This window comes from Triticum urartu, chromosome 7A (genome assembly GCF_056163025.1).
Source record: "Triticum urartu cultivar PI428250 chromosome 7A, HENAU_Tu73, whole genome shotgun sequence".
Taxonomy (NCBI): Eukaryota; Viridiplantae; Streptophyta; class Magnoliopsida; order Poales; family Poaceae; genus Triticum; species Triticum urartu.
The window spans coordinates 370,713,559-370,732,063 of record NC_141879.1 but is presented as its reverse complement, the minus strand read 5'-3'; the positions used below and the strand labels follow the sequence as shown (position 1 = coordinate 370,732,063).

General features: G+C 41.0%; 1 protein-coding gene across 1 annotated transcript in view; it reads left to right on the top strand.

Annotated features, from left to right (window-relative positions):
• Positions 1-18,505, top strand: part of LOC147959635 (uncharacterized) — a 41,706-nt gene that overhangs the window by 2,549 nt on the left and 20,652 nt on the right. The window contains exon 3 of the mRNA XM_087532796.1: positions 5,309-6,032. Coding sequence (XP_087388922.1) covers positions 5,309-6,032 — 724 coding nt within the window. The remainder of the gene's footprint in view (positions 1-5,308; positions 6,033-18,505) is intronic.

Sequence of the window (18,505 nt, the reverse complement as noted above, 5' to 3'; positions counted from 1 at the left end):
AGAAGACGGAGGATATACTTGCCACACATTTCTTTTGGCCAAAGATGAGACGGGATGTTGAGCGTTTTGTTGCTCGCTGCACTACATGTCAAAGAGCTAAGTCACGACTCAATCCTCATGGTTTATATATGCCTTTGCCAGTACCTAGTGTTCCTTGGGAGGATATATCTATGGACTTTGTTTTAGGTTTACCTCGAACAAAGAAGGGGAGGGATAGCATATTTGTTGTCGTGGATAGGTTCTCGAAAATGGCACACTTTATACCATGTCATAAAAGCGATGATGCTGTTAATGTTGCTGATTTGTTCTTTCATGAAATTATTCGCTTACATGGTGTGCCAAATACTATTGTTTCAGATCGTGATACTAAATTTCTTAGCCACTTTTGGAGATGTTTATGGGCTAAGTTGGGGACTAAGCTGCTTTTTAGTACTACTTGTCACCCCCAAACTGATGGACAAACTGAAGTAGTCAATAGATCATTGTCTACTATGCTTAGGGCTGTTTTGAAGAATAACAAGAAAATGTGGGAAGAATGCTTGCCTCATATGAATTTGCTTATAATCGTTCATTGCATTCTACTACTAAGATGTGCCCTTTTGAAATTGTGTATGGTTTCCTACCTCGTGCACCTATTGATTTGTTGCCTCTTCCATCTTCGGAGAAGGTTAATTTTGATGCTAAAGAACGTTCTGAATTGATTTTAAAAATGCATGAGTTAACTAAGGAAAACATTGAGCGTATGAATGCTAAATATAAACTTGCTGGAGATAAGGGTAGAAAACATGTTGTGTTTGCACCTGGAGATCTTGTTTGGTTACATTTGCGTAAAGATAGATTTCCTAATCTGCGCAAATCAAAGCTAATGCCACGTGCTGATGGTCCTTTTAAGGTTTTAGAGAAAATAAATGATAATGCATATAAACTTGAGCTACCTGCAGATTTTGGGGTTAGTCCCACTTTTAACATTGCAGATTTGAAGCCTTATTTGGGTGAGGAAGATGAGCTTCCGTCGAGGATGACTTCATTTCAAGAAGGGGAGGATGATGAGGACATCAATACCATTGTTACACCCACAGCCCCTACTGTTACATATACTGGACCAATTACTAGAGCTCGCGCACGCCAATTAAATTACCAGGTACTTTCGTTTCTTGGTAATGATTCTAATGTTCATGAGATTATGATGCTGCCTAAATTGGATACATTTGTTTTGCTTTCAAATGAAGGGCCTAGCTTGGAGAAGGATGAACATTGGAGCAAGAACACGCATGGAGTTGATGGCATGCGCAAGGGGATCAAGAACGGAGTTACAAGTGATGATTTCAGGACTTTGAAGCCGCCATAAGGAGTGCATGAAGCCATGGACGAAATATACAAGATGCCACTTCATAATATTCGTCCATAGGCTATTCTAGGTGCTGCGTCACCTTATTAATGGGCCAGGCCCATGTAATTTCGAAATACTTAAGTATAGGCTATTTTTAGAGTCCGTATGTGTGGGGAAACAAGAGTTAGGGTTGGTTTCGGACCCCACCCTCAAGGGCCACGAAATTCCCCTCTCTTCCTCCATATATACAGCCCTTAGGGCGTCGTTTAGACTTTGGGGTTTTGTTTAGATTAAAAGTTCGCCATAGCTGCAACTTTGCGTACTTCGTTTGTGTCCAACGACCAGACCAAGACGTCACAGAACCCCACCTTGATCAATAAAGCTTTCATCTTATATTCGCAATATCCCGATTGCAATCTCAGTTTCTTGCTTGTTCTTCGTTTGCTCGCAGGAAACAGGCCCTCGTGGTCAGGTTGATCGTGCTCCGGTGTGGTCAATAACCCCTCGGAAGTTGGTTTAGCGATTGCTAAGGCGCGACGTCTCGCACGTTCGTAGTCGGATCGTCAAGGTCGACTCCCACAGAAAACGATAGCCACCATCTCATCGAAACATCGGGACACCTTTGCTTTTATCAAGTGGTATCAGATTTCCAGGTTGCTCGGTGAGATTTTTACAGTTTTTCGTAGATTAGATCGAGTCTGTTCTTCATACCTACAGTCCACGAAAAAGCCACAAAAAAAATTAGGGTTAGTTCATCATATCCGAACCAATCTGATCCTTTGCATAATCTTTTTAGGGTTTTTTGCTTTGTTGAATTTGCGGTTGCATCGTCGTGTCAAGTTGCTGGTCTTAGAGTCTAGTCTTTTAGAGTTTCGAGTTCTGGTCATAAGTTGTCACGCCGCCGCCGCACCATCATCATCGCCCATCTACCACCATTGCTTATCCGCCACCGTTCTGAATCCGTATCCATATACCACCACCAATCCGTATCCATATACCACCACCAATCTGTATCCATATACCACCACCAATCTGTAACCATATATCCACCACCAATCCGAGTTCTTCTCATATTAGGTTTGTTCTTGAGATCAATCTCAATTCCGATTCGTGTTTCCTTGCCTGCGTAGGTCTCGGAAAAAAAAAAGAGTGGAGACCCGCGGGCAGTTTTTAGGCCAAAATTTTCACGGGCAAAAATATTTTTTCCCTATCCTATTTTTAGGTTTTTCTGAGTCTTTTGAGCCACGTGCCATCATAGTGATTTTTTGTCACACTTTTTCGTCGTCGCTGCCCTGATTTCCGAAAAAAAAGTGAAAAAAAAAATTTCGTGCCCATCCTATCAGTTTGACGAGGGAAGAGTTTTGAGACACTCGCCATTATAGTAATTTTCGCAAAAAAAAGAGGAGCACAAAAAAAAGAGGAGCGCAAAAAAAAAGCGAAAAAAAAGTTCCAGAGTGTGCTTTTCCCTTATTTACGTGCAGCGCCGTGATTTTGTTAGTGTTCTAGGCTCGCGTCTCTAGCACGGTCTAGCCTAGGACCAGCACAGTACCGTCGTTGAGCGTTTATTCAACTTTGCATCTCTGAATTGATTATTGCTGACCCTTTTTGCTACCATACTATAAGCCTTCCCAGCTCCACATACCTCTACGTCGTGCGTTTGACTCTCCCTGGCAATCGCTCTATCCAAGCTTTTGAGAGTTTTGACTACAACGGTTGCCGATCACCGCCTGCTGCTGGGTAAGAACTGGTAAGAATTTGAGATTTGCTTGACGGATTTGTGACACCCGCCACCACCACCTCTTGTTAGTATTCTGTAGGATCATATTCTTGTGTGTTTTCTATTGTTGCTAACCATGGCAGGATCACAAGCCGACGAGACTGACTGGGAGAACATGACGAATCAGGAGTTGCATGATAAATTTCAGCAAATGATGAATGGACAGGTGCAGGATGTGCTAAACAGATTTGAAGAGGCCATGGAGAAGATAGATGACATGGAGAAGACGTTCGAAACAAAGCTCGATAATAGGTTTAATGAATTGCTCGCGCGTCTTCCACCACCACCACCGGCTGCACCTAACGCACCTCTACAACAACAACAACGACGACTACCTACACATCGTGAAACAGCCCTCCGCCGAGCGAGCCATCTCCCTCTTGCACCTGGCCAAACTGTTGGTCCTGCTGTTGCTACTTCTGTGGCTCCTGCTGCTGATGCGGAGGAGGATGATTTTGCTGGCGATTACGAGGATGAGGTTGATCAAAATCAGAACTACGTGCCACCACCAGCACAGCAACCATCAGGTCGTCCACATGCAAATAATGGCAATGGTAGGGCTCACCCTCAGGTACGAGATCATGACCATCTCCCTAAACTAAAATTGAATATTCCACCATTTGAGGGTAGATATGTTCCTGATATATATCTTACTTGGGAGTTAGAAACTGAACAACGATTTACATGTTTACAATATCCCGAGGAGAGACGTGTTCCTGCTGCTGTTTGTGCATTCACTAGTTTTGCATGTGTTTGGTGGTCTGAGCATTGTAGATTATATCCCATTCCTGCTACTTGGGCTGCTTTGAAAACTGCTATGCGTACTCGTTGGGTTCCACCATATTATCAACGTGAATTACTTCAAAAATTGCAGTGCTTAAGACAGGGAAAAAATTCTGTAGAAGAATATTATCAGGAATTACAAACTGGCATGATTAGATGTGGTATTGTTGAGGAGAATGAAGCTATGCTTGCACGTTTTATGGGTGGATTAAATAGAGAGATTCAGACGATTCTAGAGTATAAGGAGTATACTAATATCACTCGTTTATTCCATCTTGCTTGTAAAGCTGAACATGAAGTGCAGGATCGACAGGCATTGGCACGGACTAACTTTTCTGCAGGTCGACCTTCTTCATGGACACCACGTGCATCATCTACTTCCACACGTTCTGCTACACCGGCGCCTCCGTCGGCTGCCACCTCCAACCGTGATACAATAAAGCAGGCACAATCACCACTATCTGCCAAGAGCACACCTTCTGGGCCTGCAAAGAGCTCTGCTTCATCCATGGCATCAACAGGGCAAACACATGATATTATTTGTCGACGTTGCAAGGGTGGAGGTCATTATGCGCGAGAATGCCCATCTAAGCGTGTGATGATTGTTACTGAGGATGGTGGGTATGAGTCCGCTAGTGACTATGATGAGGAGACTTTGGCTCTTATTACACGTGACGAACACGGTGGAGACGATTCTGATCATGAGACGCAATACATGGCTCCTGAAGATGCTGACAGGTATGAATGTTTAGTTGCTCAACGTGTTTTGAGTGTGCAGGTTACACAAGCTGAGCAAAATCAGAGGCATAATTTGTTCCATACAAAGGGAGTTGTGAAGGAACGTTCTGTTCGCGTGATCATCGATGGAGGGAGTTGCAACAACTTGGCTAGCATCGAGATGGTGGAGAAGCTATCTCTCACCACAAGACCACATCCACATCCTTACTACATCCAATGGTTCAACAACAGCGGCAAGGTTAAGGTAACACGTACTGTTCGTGTGCATTTTAGTATCTCTACATATGCTGATTATGTTGATTGTCATGTCGTACCTATGCAAGCATGTTCCTTATTACTTGGTAGACCATGGCAATTTGATAAAAATTCTATTCACTATGGTAGAAACAATCAGTATACTCTTGTTCATAAGGATAAAAATATTACTTTGCTTCCTATGACTCCTGATTCCATTTTGAAAGATGATATTAATAGAGCTAATAAAGCAAAACAGGAGAAAACTAAGAGTGAAAATCAGATTGTGGCAAAAGAATTTGAGCAACAAATGCAGCCTAATAATAATAAACAATCTAGTGTTGCTTCTGAAATTAAATTGAAAAGTGCATGTTTACTTGCCACCAAATCTGATATTGATGATCTAGATTTTAGCAAATCTGTTTGCTATGCTTTTGTGTGCAAAGAGGCATTATTTTCATTCAAGGACGTGCCTTCCTCTTTGCCTCCTGCTGTCACTAACATTTTGCAGGAGTTCGCCGACGTCTTTCCACAAGACGTGCCACCGGGATTACCACCTATTCGCGGGATTGAGCATCAAATTGACTTAATTCCCGGTGCATCATTACCCAACCGTGCACCATACCGTACCAATCCAGAGGAGACGAAGGAGATTATGCGTCAAGTACAAGAACTGCTCGACAAAGGTTATATACGCGAATCCCTTAGTCCTTGTGCTGTTCCTATCATTTTAGTGCCGAAAAAGGATGGTACGTCGCGTATGTGCGTTGATTGTAGAGGCATTAATAATATTACTATTCGTTATCGTCATCCTATTCCTAGGCTAGATGATATGCTTGATGAATTGAGTGGCTCTACAATATTCTCCAAAGTTGATTTGCGTAGTGGTTACCATCAAATTCGTATGAAATTGGGAGATGAATGGAAAACAGCATTTAAAACTAAGTTTGGATTATATGAGTGGTTAGTCATGCCTTTTGGGTTAACTAATGCACCTAGTACTTTCATGAGGTTAATGAACGAAGTTTTACGTGCTTTCATTGGACGATTTGTGGTAGTTTACTTTGATGACATATTGATTCATAGCAAATCTTTGGAGGAACATTTGGAACATTTACGTGTTGTTTTTATTGCTCTACGTGATGCACGTTTGTTTGGTAACCTTGGAAAGTGCACCTTTTGCACCGACCGAGTATCTTTTCTTGGCTATGTTGTTACTCCACAGGGAATTGAAGTTGATAAAGCCAAGATTGAAGCTATTGAGAGTTGGCCGCAGCCCAAAACGGTCACATAAGTGAGGAGTTTCCTTGGCCTCGCTGGTTTCTATAGGCGTTTTGTGAGAGATTTCAGCACCATTGCTGCAGCTCTCAACGAGCTTACAAAGAAGGATGTACCTTTTGTTTGGGGTACCGCACAGGAAGAAGCCTTCACGGTATTAAAAGATAAGTTGACACATGCTCCTTTACTCCAACTTCCTAATTTCAATAAGACTTTTGAGCTTGAATGTGATGCTAGTGGAATTGGATTAGGAGGTGTGTTATTACAAGATGGAAAACCTGTTGCATACTTTTCTGAAAAATTGAGTGGGCCTAGTCTGAACTATTCTACTTATGATAAAGAATTATATGCTCTTGTTCGGACCTTAGAAACATGGCAACATTATTTATGGCCCAAGGAATTTGTTATACATTCTGATCATGAATCTTTGAAACACATTAAAAGTCAAGCAAAACTGAACCGTCGACATGCTAAATGGGTTGAATTCATTGAGACTTTCCCTTATGTGATTAAACACAAGAAGGGTAAAGAAAATGTTATTGTTGATGCCTTGTCTCGTCGTTATACTATGCTTTCACAACTTGACTTTAAAATATTTGGTTTGGAGACCATCAAGGATCAATATGTTAATGATGCTGAATTTAAAGATGTATTGCAGAATTGTAAGGAAGGGAGAACTTGGAACAAGTTCGTTCTTAACGATGGATTTGTGTTTCGTGCTAACAAGCTATGCATTCCAGCTAGCTCCGTTCGTCTTTTGTTGTTGCAGGAGGCGCATGGAGGAGGATTAATGGGACACTTTGGCGTCAAGAAGACGGAGGATATACTTGCTACACATTTCTTTTGGCCAAAGATGAGACGGGATGTTGAGCGTTTTGTTGCTCGCTGCACTACATGTCAAAGAGCTAAGTCACGACTCAATCCTCATGGTTTATATATGCCTTTGCCAGTACCTAGTGTTCCTTGGGAGGATATATCTATGGACTTTGTTTTAGGTTTACCTAGAACAAAGAAGGGGAGGGATAGCATATTTGTTGTCGTGGATAGGTTCTCGAAAATGGCACACTTTATACCATGTCATAAAAGCGATGATGCTGTTAATGTTGCTGATTTGTTCTTTCGTGAAATTATTCGCTTACATGGTGTGCCAAATACTATTGTTTCAGATCATGATACTAAATTTCTTAGCCACTTTTGGAGATGTTTATGGGCTAAGTTGGGGACTAAGCTGCTTTTTAGTACTACTTGTCACCCCCAAACTGATGGACAAACTGAAGTAGTCAATAGATCATTGTCTACTATGCTTAGGGCTGTTTTGAAGAATAACAAGAAAATGTGGGAAGAATGCTTGCCTCATATGAATTTGCTTATAATCGTTCATTGCATTCTACTACTAACATGTGCCCTTTTGAAATTGTGTATGGTTTCCTACCTCGTGCACCTATTGATTTGTTGCCTCTTCCATCTTCGGAGAAGGTTAATTTTGATGCTAAAGAACATTCTGAATTGATTTTAAAAATGCATGAGTTAACTAAGGAAAACATTGAGCGTATGAATGCTAAATATAAACTTGCTGGAGATAAGGGTAGAAAACATGTTGTGTTTGCACCTGGAGATCTTGTTTGGTTACATTTGCGTAAAGATAGATTTCCTAATCTGCGCAAATCAAAGCTAATGCCACGTGCTGATGGTCCTTTTAAGGTTTTAGAGAAAATAAATGATAATGCATATAAACTTGAGCTACCTGCAGATTTTGGGGTTAGTCCCACTTTTAACATTGCAGATTTGAAGCCTTATTTGGGTGAGGAAGATGAGATTCCGTCGAGGATGACTTCATTTCAAGAAGGGGAGGATGATGAGGACATCAATACCATTGTTACACCCACAGCCCCTACTGTTACATATACTGGACCAATTACTAGAGCTCGCGCACGCCAATTAAATTACCAGGTACTTTCGTTTCTTGGTAATGATTCTAATGTTCATGAGATTATGATGCTGCCTAAATTGGATACATTTGTTTTGCTTTCAAATGAAGGGCCTAGCTTGGAGAAGGATGAACATTGGAGCAAGAACACGCATGGAGTTGATGGCATGCGCAAGGGGATCAAGAACGGAGTTACAAGTGATGATTTCAGGACTTTGAAGCCGCCATAAGGAGTGCATGAAGCCATGGACGAAATATACAAGATGCCACTTCATAATATTCGTCCATAGGCTATTCTAGGTGCTGCGTCACCTTATTAATGGGCCAGGCCCATGTAATTTCGAAATACTTAAGTATAGGCTATTTTTAGAGTCCGTATGTGTGGGGAAACAAGAGTTAGGGTTGGTTTCGGACCCCACCCTCAAGGGCCACGAAATTCCCCTCTCTTCCTCCATATATACAGCCCTTAGGGCGTCGTTTAGACTTTGGGGTTTTGTTTAGATTAAAAGTTCGCCATAGCTGCAACTTTTCGTACTTCGTTTGTGTCCAACGACCAGACCAAGACGTCACAGAACCCCACCTTGATCAATAAAGCTTTCATCTTATATTCGCAATATCCCGATTGCAATCTCAGTTTCTTGCTTGTTCTTCGTTTGCTCACAGGAAACAAGCCCTCGTGGTCAGGTTGATCGTGCTCCGGCGTGGTCAATAACCCTCGGAAGTTGGTTTAGCGATTGCTAAGGCACGACGTCTCGCACGTTCGTAGTCGGATCGTCAAGGTCGACTCCCACAGAAAACGATAGCCACCATCTCATCGAAACATCGGGACACCTTTGCTTTTATCAGAAGAATAACAAGAAAATGTGGGAAGAATGCTTGCCTCATATTGAATTTGCTTATAATCGCTCATTGCATTCTACTACTAAGATGTGCCCTTTTGAAATTGTGTATGGTTTCCTACCTCGTGCACCTATTGATTTGTTGCCTCTTCCATCTTCAGAGAAGGTTAATTTTGATGCTAAAGAACATTCTGAATTGATTTTAAAAATGCATGAGTTAACTAAGAAAAACATTGAGCGTATGAATGCTAAATATAAACTTGCTGGAGATAAGGGTAGAAAACATGTTGTGTTTGCGCCTGGAGATCTTGTTTGGTTACATTTGCGTAAAGATAGATTTCCTAATCTGCGCAAATCAAAGCTAATGCCACGCGTTGATGGTCCTTTTAAGGTGTTAGAGAAAATAAATGATAATGCATATAAACTTGAGCTACCTGTAGATTTTGGGGTTAGTCCCACTTTTAACATTGCAGATTTGAAGCCTTATTTGGGTGAGGAAGATGCGCTTCCGTCGAGGACGACTTCATTTCAAGAAGGGGAGGATGATGAGGATATCAATACCATTGTTACACCCACAGCCCCTACTGTTACATATACTGGACCAATTACTAGAGCTCGCGCACGCCAATTAAATTACCAGGTACTTTCGTTTCTTGGTAATGATTCTAATGTTCATGAGATTATGATGCTGCCTAAATTGGATACATTTGTTTTGCTTACAAATGAAGGGCCTAGCTTGGAGAAGGATGAACATTGGAGTAAGAACACGCATGGAGTTGATGGCATGCGCAAGGGGATCAAGGACGGAGTTACAAGTGATGATTTCAGGACTTTGAAGCTGCCATAAGGAGTGCATGAAGCCTTGGACGAAATATACAAGATGCCACTTCATAATATTCGTCCATATACTATTCTAGGTGCTGCGTCACCTTATTAATGGGCCAGGCCCATGTAATTTCGAAATACTTAAGTATAGGCTATTTTTAGAGTCCGTATGTGTGGGGAAACAAGAGTTAGGGTTGGTTTCGGACCCCACCCTCAAGGGCCACGAAATTCCCCCCTCTTCCTCCATATATACAGCCCATAGGGCGTCGTTTAGACTTTGGGTTTTGTTTAGATTAAAAGTTCGCCATAGCTGCAACTTCGCGTACTTCGTTTGTGTCCAACGACCAGACCAAGATGTCACAGAACCCCACCTTGATCAATAAAGCTTTCATCTTATATTCGCAATATCCCGATTGCAATCTCAGTTTCTTGCTTGTTCTTCGTTTGCTCGCAGGAAACAGACCCTCGTGGTCAGGTTGATCGTGCTCCGGCGTGGTCAATAACCCTCGGAAGTTGGTTTAGCGATTGCTAAGGCGCGACGTCTCGCACGTTCGTAGTCGGATCGTCAAGGTCGACTCCCACAGAAAATGATAGCCACCATCTCATCGAAACATCGGGACACCTTAGCCTCTATCACACTTCCTGGAAGGAGAAGGGCCTGTCCTAGGGTTCATCGGTGGAGCTGGACGGACTCCAGAAGTGTATCCGGAACATGATAAGTGATACGTCTCGGTCGTATCTACTTTTCCAAACACTTTTGCCCTTGTTTTGGACTCTAACTTGTATGATTTGAATGGAACTAACCCGGACTGACGCTGTTTTCAGCAGAATTGCCATGGTGTTGTTTTATGTGCAGAAAACAAATATTCTCGGAATGACCTAAAACTCCAAGGAACATCTTAGAAAAAATAATAAAAAATCCTCGCCAAAGATGAAGACCAGGGGGCCCACACCCTTCTCACGAGGGTGGGGGGCACGCCCCCCTAGGGCGCGCCCCCTACCTCGTGGGCCCCCTGGATGCCCTCCGACGCCAACTCCAACTCTATATATTTGCTTTCAAAGAGAGAAAAAATCAGAGAGAAGAAATCATCGCATTTTACGATACGAAGCCGCCGCCAAGCCCTAAAACCTCTCGGGAGGGCTGATCTGGAGTCCGTTCGGGGCTCCGAAGAGGGGGATTCATCGCCGTCGTCATCATCAACCATCCTCCATCACCAATTTCATGATGCTCACCGCCGTGCGTGAGTAATTCCATCGTAGGCTTGCTGGACGGTGATGGGTTGGATGAGATTTATCATGTAATCGAGTTAGTTTTGTTAGGGTTTGATCCCTAGTATCCATTATGTTCTGAGATTGATGTTGCTATGACTTTGCTATGCTTAATGCTTGTCACTAGGGCCCGAGTACCATGATTTCAAATCTGAACCTATTATGTTTTCATGAATATATGTGAGTTCTTGATCCTATCTTGCAAGTCTATAGTCACCTACTATGTGTTATGATCCGGCAACCCCGAAGTGACAATAATCGGGACCACTCCCGGTGATGACCATAGTTTGAGGAGTTCATGTATTCACTATGTGCTAATGCTTTGTTCCGGTTCTCTATTAAAAGGATGCCTTAATATCCCTTAGTTTCCAATAGGACCCCGCTGCCACGGAAGGGTAGGACAAAAGGTGCCATGCAAGTTCTTTTGCATAAGCACGTATGACTATATACGGAATACATGCCTACATTACATTGATGAATTGGAGCTAGTTCTATGTCACCCTATGTTATGACTGTGACATGACGAACCGCATTCGGCATAATTATCCATCACTGATCCGGTGCCTACGAGTTTTTCATATACTGGTTTACACGTATTTACTTTCCCGCTGCTACTGTTACAATCACTACAAAATACCAAAAACATTACTTTTGCTGTCTTTACTTTTGTTGCCGCTATCACCACTATCATATTACTTTGCTACTAAACACTTTGCTGCAGATACTAAGTTTCCAGGTGTGGTTGAATTGACAACTCAGCCGCTAATACTTGAGAATATTCTTTGGCTCCCCTTGTGTCGAATCAATAAATTGGGTTGAATACTCTACCCTCGAAAGCTGTTGCGATCCCCTATACTTGTGGGTTATCAAGACTAATTTCTGGCGCCATTGCCGGGGAGCATAGCTCTATTCTTTGAGTCACTTGGGATTTATATCTGCTTATCACTATGAAGAACTTGAGAGATCCAAAAACCAAGATCTATCCCTCAACTACAAGGGGAGGTAACGAACTGCCATCTAGCTCTGCACTTGATTCACCTTCTGTTATGAGTAAGTTTGCGACACCTACACCTGCTTCTGCTATTCGTTCTGATATGTCGCATGTTATTGATGATGCCATGCATGATACTTATGATGAAACTGCTTCTATGACTGATATTACTGTGCCCCTTGGTGAATTTCTTGATGAACAAATTGCTAGGGCTAGAGAAAAAGAAATTATTGAATCTGAATACGATGATGATAGTGATGATGAAAATATGCCTGTTATTCCTGAGGGCTATCTTTTTGATATGGAATCTTCTACCGCTATTTTAGCTTGTAGACATAGATATGAGCTTAAGAGGTTATTAGTTAAATGGAACAAAGAATCTCTTAGAGATAAAATGAAACCTGGCCCTGCTTTTGCTACTTCACCTATATGTGTTCCTGATAAGGATTATGAATTCTCTGTTGATCCTGATATAATTACTTTGGTTGAATCTGATCCGTTTTATGGCTATGAATCTGAAACTGTTGTGGCACATCTTACTAAGTTAAATGATATAACCGCCCTGTTCACTAATGATGAGAGATCGCGTTACTTTTATATACTCAAAATATTTCTGTTCTCATTAAAGGGTGATGCTAAGATATGGTTTAATTCTCTTGATCCTGGTTGTGTGCGTAGTCCCCAGGATATGATTTATTACTTCTCTGCTAAATATTTCCGTGCTCATAAGAAACAAGCTGCTTTGAGGGAAATATACAACTTCGTGCAAACTAAAGAAGAGAGTCTCCCACAAGCTTGAGGGAGGCTTCTCAAGTTACTTAATGCTTTGCCTGATCATCCTCTTAAGAAACCTGAAATACTTGATATCTTTTATAATGGACTAACCGGTGATTCCAGAGATTACCTGGATAGTTGTGCTGGTTCTCTTTTAAGGGAAAGAACACCGGATGAAGCTGAAATTCTATTGAATAATATGTTGACAAACGAAAATAATTGGGCACCTCCTGAGCCAGCTCCTGAGCTAACTCCTGCTCCAATTACTGAGTCTATTCCTGAACCAACTCCGAAGAAGAGAGGTGTTCTATTCCTCAGTCCCGAAGATATGCAAGAGGCAAAGAAATCTATGAAAGAAAAAGGTATTAAAGCTGAAGACGTTAAGAATTTACCTCCTATTGAAGAAATACATGGTCTTAATATACCGCCTCTTGAAGAAACATATGATCTCAATTCTTTATTTATTGAAGAACCTCCTGATCCCGATATCCTGACACAGGTAGTAAAGGTAAATTCTCTCTATAGATACGATAAAGTTGAAGTCCCTCCTACTAAAATTGCTAGTCAGTGCTTGGATGAGTTTGATAACTTTATGTTTAAGCAAGACGACTTCAATGCTTATTTTGGTAGACAATTAAAAGAAAATGCTTATATGATTAGACGCTTGGGTGATTATATGGCTAATATTAAAGGTGAACTTAAACTTGTTAGCAAACATGCTTCTATGGTTACCACTCAAGTAGAACAAGTACTTAAGGCTCAAAAAGAAGTGCTTGATGAAATGAATAGTAAGAAAAATGATTATGCTGTTAGAGTGGCTACTAGAACTGGTAGAATGACTCAGGAACCTTTGTATCCTGAAGGCCACCCTAAGAGAATCGAGCAAGATTCTCAAAGAAATAATATTGATGTTCCTAGTTCTTCTAAAAAGAAGAAGAAGAAAAATGATAGAACTGTGCAAACTTCTAGTGAACCTATTGCTGAACCACCTGATAATCCAAATGATATATCTATGTCTGATGCTGAAACACAATCTGGTAATGAACATGAACCTAATGAAAATATTAATAATGATGTTCATGATGATGCTCAACCTAGTAATGATAATGATGTAGAAATTGAACCTGCTGTTGATCTTGATAACCCACAATCAAAGAATCAACGTTATGATAAAAGAGACTTTGTTGCTAGGAAACATGGTAAAGAAAGGGAACCTTGGGTTCAGAAACCCATGCCTTTTCCTCCGAAACCATCCAAGAAAAAGGATGATGAGGATTTTGAGCGCATTGCTGAAATGATTAGGCCTATCTTTTTGCGTATGCGATTAACTGATGTGCTCAAAAGAAATCCTTATGCTAAATATATGAAGGATATCATTACTAATAAAAGAAAGATACCGGAAGCTGAGATTTCCACCATGCTTGCTAATTATACTTTTAAGGGTGGAATACCAAAGAAACTTGGAGACCCCGGAGTACCTACTATACCTTGCTCCATTAAAAGAAATTATATTAAAACTGCTTTATGTGATCTTGGAGCCGGTGTTAGTGTTATGCCTCTCTCTTTATATCGTAGACTTGACTTGAATAAGCTGACACCTACCGAAATATCTTTGCAAATGGCTGATAGATCAACTGCTATACCTATCGGTATCTCTGAGGATGTGCTTGTTGTGGTTGCAAACGTTACTATTTTAACAGACTTTGTTATTCTTGATATTCTCGAGGATGATAGTATGTCTATTATTCTTGGAAGACCTTTTCTTAATACTGCAGGGGCTGTTATTAATTGCAACAAAGGCAATGTCACTTTTCATGTTAATGGTAATGAGCATACGGTACACTTTCCGAGGAAACAACCTCAAGTTCATAGTATCAACTCCATTGGAAAAATTCCATCGGTTATAATTGGAGGTTTTGAATTTCTTCTTCCTACTGTCAAGAAGAAATATGATATACTTATTATTGGGGATGTGCATATCCCCGTTGAGGTAACATAGTGTTATTCGAAATTTCTCCGGTTCCATGTTATTTGGAATGAGTTCGTTAACAAGACTTGATCAACCTTGTTAGTGGATTCTTTTTCATGAGCATGAGATGGATGAAACTAGAAGCACAACCTTCTATACCCCACTTTTACTTTTTGTTATTTATATTAAATAAAGTAAAATAGTATTTTTCTATCTGTTTCCTAATTTATCTATGTAATATAAAAATATCCCAAAAATAAAAGTCCTCAGAATGACATGCCAATTTAATATGATTTTTTCGGGAATATTTGAGGATTTACTGTGAAAAAATTACCGCGAGAGGAGCTGCCACCTGGCCGCAAGGGTGGTGGGCGCCCCCCCTAGGGCGCGCCCCCCTGCCTCATGGGCCCACAGTGGCCCTCCTCCACTTGTCCCAGCACCCATCTTCTTCCTCTGTCTCACACAAACCCGAAAAACCAACTCAAGCACGAGTTCCGACCACTTTTGCTGTGATTTTCGATCTCCTTGCTCAAAGCACCTCTTGCAAAACTGCTTGGGGAGATTGTCCTTGGTATGTGACTCCTCCATTGGTCCAAATAGTTTTTGTTCTAGTGCTTTATTCTTTGCAAATTTGTGCTGCATAGGTGACCATGTTCTTGAGCTTGCATGTCAAATTTATATGGTTCCAAGTAGTTCTAATGCTTGATTTAAGCTCTAGGCACTTGTAGGAGTAGTTGCTATCAGTTTTATTGAAGTTGGTTCACTTTTGTTTGAAGTTACTAAAAATTTCAGAATTTTTTAGAGAAAAACAATATGCTTAGGAAGATGTTCCAAGGTGGTTCTTCTAAGAAGCAACGACCCAGGATTGCTATGCGCGATGCTGACGAGGATCCACCAAGAGACGCTCCAGTACGGCCTTGCGAATGGCCGTCAGAAAATTTTATGGACCGTGCGGGAATTAAAGAAGAATTCAAAGCATATTCGTGCAATGCCGGTCTTGAGGATTTTGAGGCTAACAAATGCCCCCAGTATTATGATCTCACAAGTTCATTTGTGAGGAGGTTTGAGTATTCATCTTCGCGTAATTCTCCTTCAGTCATGTTTGATCTCTATGACAAATCTTATACCATGGACTTAGAGGATTTCACTTCTGCTTGCAAACTTCCATCATGGGGTAGTGTTAGGGATCCCCCTAAATCTGAATTTAGAAACTTTCTTGCTAGTATAACTATGGGGGAATCTAGAGATATAAGGCAGGCTACCATAGGGAGCATTCACTTTCCTGCTATACATTATTTTGCTCTCTTCATCGATAGATGCATAAATGCTAAGGATGAAGCATGTCACATGTGTGTCCCTGATCTTAGCATTCTTATGAGTGCTGTGTTAGGGGACCAATCTTATCATATGGGAGCCATTGTAGCTCGTAGGTTGCATCATAATAGACATAATGGAGATTTCTTTGGAGGAATTTATGCAACCCGCTTAGCTCATTTTCTTGAAATAGACATTCATGAGGGTGATACAAAGTTGCCTCCTGCATATTTAGATTATGACTCTATGGCTTCGCACCAGTTTGTCGAGAGGCCTGAATCACCTCTCTTATATCGTTTAATTTTTGATAAACGACGTGTTTTCCGTATTACTCTCCCTGCTCTTGCCTTCTTTGATTCACAGACAAAAAGAAGATATGTTATTACCAGAGAGGAGGCAGAAGAGTATGAGAGGAGAGCGGAGGCAGCTGGACTCCACACTGCAGCTCAGCAGGCGATAATCGCTGCACATCAGTATGATCCCAACTATTCTTCGTCGCAGTACGACCCCAACTACACTTACGGGTATCCGCTAGGCCAGCCGTGGCCATAGACCAACTTAGGCCAAAAGCCTAAGCTTGGGGGAGTACGTATTTCTCACCGACATTACATTTATGTTCACACACACTCATTACTAGATGTCTGTGCTCATACTTTTTCACTGTATCATCCATGCTAGTTTATTTTCCTTTTTATGCTTTCTTCTTGTGTGTTCAATAAACCTTAAGAAAAACCAAAAAAATAGTAGTAGTTTATTTTTCTACTGTAGTAGTAATAATTAAAAAGAAAACCCAAAAATATTTCCCGTTCTTCTTTTGCTTGTTGGGAGCTTTCCCGCGTAAATAGTTTTATTTCTTTTCTTTTCTTTGGGGGTCAGTAGGAGAAGACCATAGTTAAATTGTTGAAGTGGCTCTTATATGCATTATTGTTGATTTAACCCAGAGCCCATATTGCCTTGTCTTCTCCTGTTTATTGAATGCTCGCAGATTCCAGCTTAGTCCAATGCACGTGCACTCTTATTATTATTCACATCATTCGGTCGTGCAAGTGAAAGGCAATTATGATGATATGTGATGGACTGACTGAGATGAGAAAAGCTGGTATGAACTCGACCTCTTTTGTTTTTGTAAATATGATGAGTCCCTCGTTCTTGATTCGGCTTATTATGAATGAACATGTTTGCAATGACAATTAGAGATCATAGTTGCTTGTGCCATGCTTGATTAGCTATGAGTTATAATGATTTACCTCGTGTGCCGACATGCTATTGAGATGGTTATGATGTGGTATGATGGGGTGGTATCCTCCTTTGAATGATTTAAGTGACTTGACTTGGCACATGTTCACGCATGTAGTTGAAACAAAATCAACATAGCCTTCACGATATTTATGTTCATGGTGGATTATATCCTACTCATGCTTGCATCCAATGTTTATTAATTTTAATGCATGTACATGGCTGTTGTCGCTCTCTAGTTGGTCGCTTCCCAGTCTTTTGCTAGCCTTCACTTGTACTAAGCGGGAATACTGCTTGTGCATCCAATCCCTTAAACCCCAAAGTTATTCCAGATGAGTCCACTATACCTTCCTATATGCGGTATCTACCTGCCGTTCCAAGTAAATTTGTATGTGCCAAACTCTAAACCTTCAAATAACCATTCTGTTTTGTATGCTCGAATAGCTCATGTATCAACCAAGGCTGTCCTTATCTTCCGTGTTAGGCGGGTTATTCTCAAGAGGAGTGGACTCCGCTCCTGACTCACGAGAAAATGGCTGGTCACCGGGATGCCCAGTCCCATGCTTTATGCAAACTAAATCAAAATTAATTGCACACAAAACTCCCCCTGGGACCTGATGTATGTTGGAGGCACTCGTTATTTCGAGAAAGCCATGGATTGATACCTGTTAGTGGAGGGGGAGTATAAACTTTACCATTCTATTTGGGAACCGCCTATAATGTGTTTAGCATGGAAGATATCGCCATCTCTTAGTTGTTACGTTAACAATGAAAGTATACCGCTCAAAATACAATTTATCTCTATTCCAAAACTGAGCTCTGGCACCTCTACAAATCCCTGGTTCCCTCTGCGAAGGGCCTATCCATTTACTTTTATGTTGAGTCATCACCCTCTTATTAAAAAGCACTAGCTGGAGAGCACAGCTATCATTTGCATTCATCACTATTAATCTATGTTGGGTATGACTATGATTGGATCTCTTTTACCATGAATTACAATGTCTAGTCAGTCCTTGATCTTTAAAGGTGCTCTGCAATTATGTTTTGCGGTCTCAGAAAGGGCTAGCGAGATACCATCTTGTTATATCATATTATGATTGTTTTGAGAAAGTGTTGTCATCCGAGATTTATTATTATGACTTGCTAGTTGATTATGCTATTGATATGAGTAATTATGAGACCTGAGAATTATTGCAAATGTGGTTAGTTATGATCTATGCT